Source organism: Oryctolagus cuniculus, chromosome 1 (genome assembly GCF_051225735.1).
Source record: "Oryctolagus cuniculus isolate XC-2025 breed Fujian yellow rabbit chromosome 1, ASM5122573v1, whole genome shotgun sequence".
NCBI lineage: Eukaryota > Metazoa > Chordata > Mammalia > Lagomorpha > Leporidae > Oryctolagus > Oryctolagus cuniculus.
The window spans coordinates 111,930,598-111,936,346 of NC_142867.1; the positions used below are offsets into that span (position 1 = coordinate 111,930,598).

The following is a 5,749-nucleotide window of genomic DNA, read 5'->3' on the forward strand; positions in this document are numbered from 1 at the left end:
GGGTGAGGGCCAGTAGGGCAGCGGGAGGAGGGCAGAGAAGGGACAGGGAGAGAAGTGGGCGGGGTGGGGGTGGGAGAGTCTGCCAAAGCAGCGGAGATGAACACGCACCTGCCCGGCTACCTCCTTGGACCTCACTTCCTCCCCTGGCCAAGGACGGCCACGGTTTGGCCCTTTAAGCTCACAGGCCTTCCTGATGGTTAAGTTCTTGTACAGAAAGCAAAGCGCCCCAGAGCCGCTAGGAAACAAGTGATATTTTATTCCTGTTTCTGATGTTATCGCGAGGAGAGAGCACAAGACAGAGGGGCAGCCCTGGGCGCGGCGGCATGGTGTGGGGGCTCCACGAGGGCACCGGGATCCACTCTGCATTTCCATTCCTGGGACCTGCACCGTGCAGCTGAGCCCTCTGCAGCAGGGCTGCACGGAGCCCAGGGTCTCCCTCAGCCCTCACCGCTCCGGCTATGGCCGGGCAGAGAAGAGATGCAGTCAGAGTAGCCAAACCCACCGCCCACCCCGGCACCTCCCCACCCGCTGCTGCCCACCCCAGCAGCGTCCTCAACAGGGCAGGAGACCCTCAGCATCTCCTGCTGGAGACCCAACATCAGGGACGAGCCGGGCTGCAGGTGGAGGTCTGGGAAGCAGGACGCAGGGGGCCCCAGAGCCCATGGGGTTATTGCTAAGACATGCAGGGGGACAGGCTGGAAGCCCTGGGCCTGGCATCCTTGGGTGCTCCTGGTGGAAGCCCCCCAGAGGAAGATGGCCGTGTGAGGCTGCCTGAAGGCTGCACCAGGCTCTCGGGCTGCTCGCTCTGAATCTGCGACGGCTGAGTGACCTTCAGACCAGACCTGGCATGTGTGAGCCTGTGCGTGTGCGTGGGGGGGGGGGCGGGGGCGGGACAGGAGCCAGGTACTTGTGAAAGGAGCAGAGAACCATGAAGGGTGACGGTGAGGGTGAGGCCAAGCCTTCCCGGCTCCCGCAACAGCTGGGGTCTCTGGCCCAGGCTCCGACTCTGACCTTGCCCCCCACCCCCCAATCAAGACAAGGGCTGGTCTCTGGTGGGGGAAGACCGGGAAGAGTGGGAGGTGCTGGGGGGGCAGTAGGAGCAGGGAGGAGCCGGCAGTGCCAGAGCACAGCTCCTGCCCAGGGGAGCGAGTCCACAGTTCACTAACACGGTGTCACCCACAAACAAGTAGCCACGAGACCACAGGCAGCAAACACACATGGACACATGGACACGTCACGGGAGGGGGCCGGGACCGCGGGCGGAGGCTGCATCATTAGGGAGACGTTAGAGGGGACTGGGGAGCAGGGCACACACAAGTTCTCGGCTTCTCCAGGGGAAAAGGTCTGCTACCGGAGTGGCTGCTTCTCTCGAGTGTCAACGTCGCAGTCCGGGCAGCTGCCTGCAGGTTCCGGAGGCTGGGGAGGGAGCGAGGGAACTTCAGTCACAGCCCAGCTGCGGCTCCCGCGGGAGCTCCTGATCTGTTCCCCTCCCCGCCCTGAGCGAGGCCTTTCAAAGCCCCAGGTCCCCGGCTAAGCACGAAGGACACGCCTGGGCTGCAGAGAAGCGAGGCAGGGGCCCGAGACAGCAGGGGCCTCAGGGGAAGGGGGCTCCCAGGCCGGCCAGGGCCCGGCAGCCGTGAACCCAAGACACACTCAGCAAGTGCCCCCAGTGCTGACACATGGGAGAAATAAAACTCAAGGAGAAGCCCGCTCATTTGGAGGCTGCCTGCCTGGAGCCTTTCCATGCCATTGCCATGGAGGCACAGCCTGGCTGGCCAGGGGAGCGGCAGTGCACAGGACACCACACTACCCAGCAGGACGCCCACCTCCTAGACGGGGACCAGTGGCCCTCTCCAGCCGGGGCCACCACTACCTTGCAGAGCCCCACCCAGAAGATGGACGTCCTGAGCCCACCTGCGGGCTGTTCAGGGGGACACAGAGGCACTAGGGAATGGGTCCAGGTGCCACTCAAGCACACTGGGCCCTTAGGATCCCAGGAGAACCTGTGTGTCAGGCACCAGATCCCCAGGCAGCAGGGTGGTGGAGGCTGGGGGCTCTCATACCTCACTTGTAGAGGAAGGAGAGGCCAAAGTGAGCTGATGGAAGCCCGATGCTCTGGCATGGCCCAGGGGGTCCCCATGTGGGACAGGCAGGACAGGGGCCATTGTGGAAATGGCACCCACCGACAGCCAGCCAGGGACCTGAGCTCCAAGCCGGGCCTGTCACATCCGGTCTGTGTAGCTATGCCCACTGGCCTCAGTTTCTGCAGCCACAGAATGGGCCCAACCCCAGCTGTCCTACTCTGCTGCTTCTGGCAGGCTGGCGAGGGCCTGGGAGGGGCTGCACTCTGGACACCGGGATGCAGGGACCTGTGGTGACTTCTGTGTCCCCTGAGCACACACTGGAAACTGATCCTAAAGACAGGACCCTGCAATCTTAGCGACTGGTAGCACCAGGATAGGAGGGGGCGCTACTTCTCTTGGAGCTAGTTCTGCACAGGGTTGGAAATTTTACACATTTTTTTTAAGTGGCTCTCCAGAAATGGTCTTTGTGACTCATGATGATGTCATCGAGGCTACTTTGACACCAGTGGCACTGTGCAAACCCCAACTCCTCGCCAGGCCGTGCCCACGTGGAGGCTGGGACGAGGCCTGCGGGGCTGACCCTCGGGCACGGTTGGAGGCCCCATTTCTGATGCCCACGGTGTGCAGGCAGGATGCTCGCTGTCCCTTTCGACTCCTGAAGGCACCGCAGACCAGGTGGACTAGAAGAGCTGTGTCCGCTGCAGCAGCCAGCCCCGTTCCCTGCGCCGGCCTCCCCCGCCCAGACCCCCATGAGCGGCTCACCTCCCCGCCGGAGGGCTGCACCTCAGTTCTCTGCCTTCTGGGGCTCTGTCGCTGCCGAGAAAACCAGAAGGGGCTGCAGTGAGTGGGGACCCCACCCCTGTGGCTGTCCTGCCCGTGCCTGCCTCCGGACAGTCTGAAGGGGACACGCAAGGTCCTTGCCCTGTGGCTGCTGCTCCCAGGAGCTCGGGCATGCTCCCTGAACCCCTGGGTTGGAAAACGAGGGCCCCATGGCCTCCCTCCCAGGGCTATAAGCAGCATGGTGGTGGTGGTGGTGGTGGTGGTGGTGGTGGCAGTGGCAGCGAGAGGCACTGTACAAGCCCCAGGCAGCCCCCACCTGGCACGGCAAGGCCTGGCTGGCTATAGTTCAAGGGCGGCCCCAGCTGGTGCCGGGTAGTTCCCTGGCCTCCCGCGGGGCCCCTGCAGCCCCCTCTCTTCCACCTGGGAGGGGGGTCGGGGACAGTTACCATTGGCGGTGATGAGGTTCTCCACCTGGGCTTCCTCGTCCCCGGGGGCCCTGTGGGAGGAAGACACACAGCCCCGTCACAGGTCTCCAGGGAGAACTCACAGCTGCCCCCTGCTGGCCAGGGCCGCGTGGGATGGGTCTCCTGCAGCGGCTCTGAGCAGTCCACGTGCTCTGTACCACAGGTGCCCGGGACACACAGAGCAGTCGGGACAGGAAATTTGCAGGCGCCCTGTGTGTCAGCCCCAGAGGCACTGGGGACGGCCACGTGGGGCCTTGGGGGTGTCCTGATGCAGGCCCTGGGCTTCAGGGGTCCAGGGGCACCCCTGGTTTCTGTTCCGGATTAGTGGAGTGCGACCCCTGTGTGGGGGTGGAGAGGGAGGCCGAGAGTCCCCTCAGTTAAAAGGGCTTCAGAAGAGGGGACAAGTAGGGACAGCATCTCAGGTCCTGCATGGAGGGGCCCCGGAGAGGCCACGGGGTCTCCTTCTCTTCCCAGCAGGTCCAACTGTCTGGAGGGCTCCGGCCAAGGCTCTGCACGTTCTTGCCATCAGGAGAGGGAGGGATGTGCTAACTTCACGTTTCAACCTCTCCTCTTCCCCCAAGGTCCCCTGACGAGCCTCCAACTTCCACTATGCACACAGGGCCTTTGTGAGACAAGGGTCCCTGGCACACCCCTCTGGGGCCACGCACGAGCCCCTCCCCGCCCACGTCCACCGTCACAGCATCCTCACCGGGGCTTCTGAGCGAAACTGCACTTGCACCTGCGACCTGAAAGGCAAGCAAAGCGTCCCAGGTTAGGCTCGTGGCGTGAGTCCCAGCTCATGCTGCTGGCTCAGCCCTGGCCAGGCTACCCTGAGCCCGTACAGGTGGAAGCGCCCCCTGGATCTGGGGGGTGGGGTGCATTGCACGCACACCTGTGTGCAGCAGCCCTGCCAGGAGGGGTGGGGCCTTCTGAGCCCAAGGCAGCACACTCAACAGATGGGACGGCGGCACCGCTGGCAGGAGCTCCGTGCAGACCAGGCTCACATCAAGGAACACAGCATCTGTCTCCCGCCTCCTGTGACGGCCAGCCCCGGCACCGGGAGAGCCTCTCTGCCCCTCCCCCTCTGCGGGGTCTCCCCTCCCGCATCCCTGCCTCGCTGCTTTGCTGAGCACTGACTACGCGCCCAGCACTGCACTGGGCGCAGGGAAGACGGCCAGGCTCGTGTGCAGCATCCACGCATGGCAGCCCCGGGGGACAGAGGGACACACTTACTTAGGATAAGCAGGATCCCCACGGAGAAAAGGACGACGGCAAACACCAATCCCCCGATCCTCAGGGTCTGGTAGTCTGCGGAGGGAATGGAGGTGAGAGACGGAGTGGGGCCAGGACCGGGCAGGCCCTGTGACACAGCCGCCCTCTCCCAGCACCCAGGGCTGGTGTCACTGCTCACCATAATGGAAAGGGTCCTTCTCCTTCTCCTGCTCAGCTGCTGCGAACACAGAGAGACGCTGTCAGGAGGCAGCCGGCGCCTGTCCTGGTTCCCAAGGGTCTGACCAGGGCTCGCACATCTCGGGCCCCACAGGGGTTCCCCTGCAGGGCAGGGAGGGGCAGACCTGCCGGTAAGTGAGGCTCAGCCAGGGGGCCAGGGCCTGGAGGGCTCAGAGGCCAGTGAAGTCCTTGCTCCTTCTCATTCTAACATCACCCCCTGGAGGCAGGCACTGCTCTCCTCTGGTGACAGATGGGGAAACTGACCAAGGAAGGCGTCATGGCAACAAACAGCACACTGGATAGGAAGGGCGTAGAAACCAACATGCAGCTCTGACCCCCAGAGCTCAAAGCCAGAAGTACAGGGCATGGAAAGCGCGATGGCAGACCCTGCGGGCCCCGCTGTGGGGAGACGGGCAATGGGATTCGGCCATGACCTGCTGTCTCCTTCCAGGACTTTCTCTGCCGACTAATGGGAGGGGACCTGACCAGACAGGAAGAACCTACGCCTCCAAGTCTGGGGGCGCAGTGGGGGGCACTTACCACTGGCCAGGACCAAGCGGGGGGCCAGCAGGCTACACAGGAAGATCAGCACCACCTCCATGGCGTCTGCAGACAGAGGGAGGATCACAGGAGTCCCTGGGGAGGAGAGCCCCACCGCGGCCATCAGTCTGCCCTGCCCAGCGGTTCCTGCCTCAGCACTCACTACAGGCGCAAGGCCAAGCAACCTGAGTGGAGAGCTGACCTTTATCAGCTGCTGCAGAGAGCTCTGTATTAATCCGTTAGCGCACTCAGCAGGCTCGGTGATTACCGTGTGTCACAGGCCAAGAGGCCCGTGGACTCCCGCCACAGCAGGTGCAGGGCCCGGATCCTCAGCCCACTCCCAACCAGGCCACGTGGTCTCTGGGCTGGAGTGGTAAAAGGACTTTGGGGAAATCTCATCCGAGTTCCTCCCCCAGTCCACCCTTCTTGGGC

At 63.8% G+C, this 5,749-nt stretch overlaps 1 protein-coding gene across 2 annotated transcripts; it reads right to left on the reverse strand.

Annotated features, from left to right (window-relative positions):
• Positions 1-236: 236 nt before the first annotated feature.
• Positions 237-5,482, reverse strand: LOC127482598 (FXYD domain-containing ion transport regulator 6). 2 transcript variants are annotated; one of them, XM_051837718.2, is made up of 7 exons: positions 5,318-5,482; positions 4,740-4,778; positions 4,562-4,636; positions 4,038-4,074; positions 3,311-3,360; positions 2,847-2,897; positions 237-1,416 (listed from the first exon to the last, which is right to left on the reverse strand). In XM_051837718.2, exons 1-6 carry the CDS (start codon positions 5,439-5,441, stop codon positions 2,869-2,871), a joined length of 354 nt encoding a protein of 117 aa, XP_051693678.1. In that variant the 5' UTR covers positions 5,442-5,482; the 3' UTR covers positions 237-1,416; positions 2,847-2,868. The 2 variants fall into 2 exon arrangements, with proteins under 2 accessions (XP_051693678.1, XP_051693680.1); XM_051837720.2 differs by having other exon boundaries at positions 4,740-4,775; positions 5,318-5,466.
• Positions 5,483-5,749: the final 267 nt, after the last annotated feature.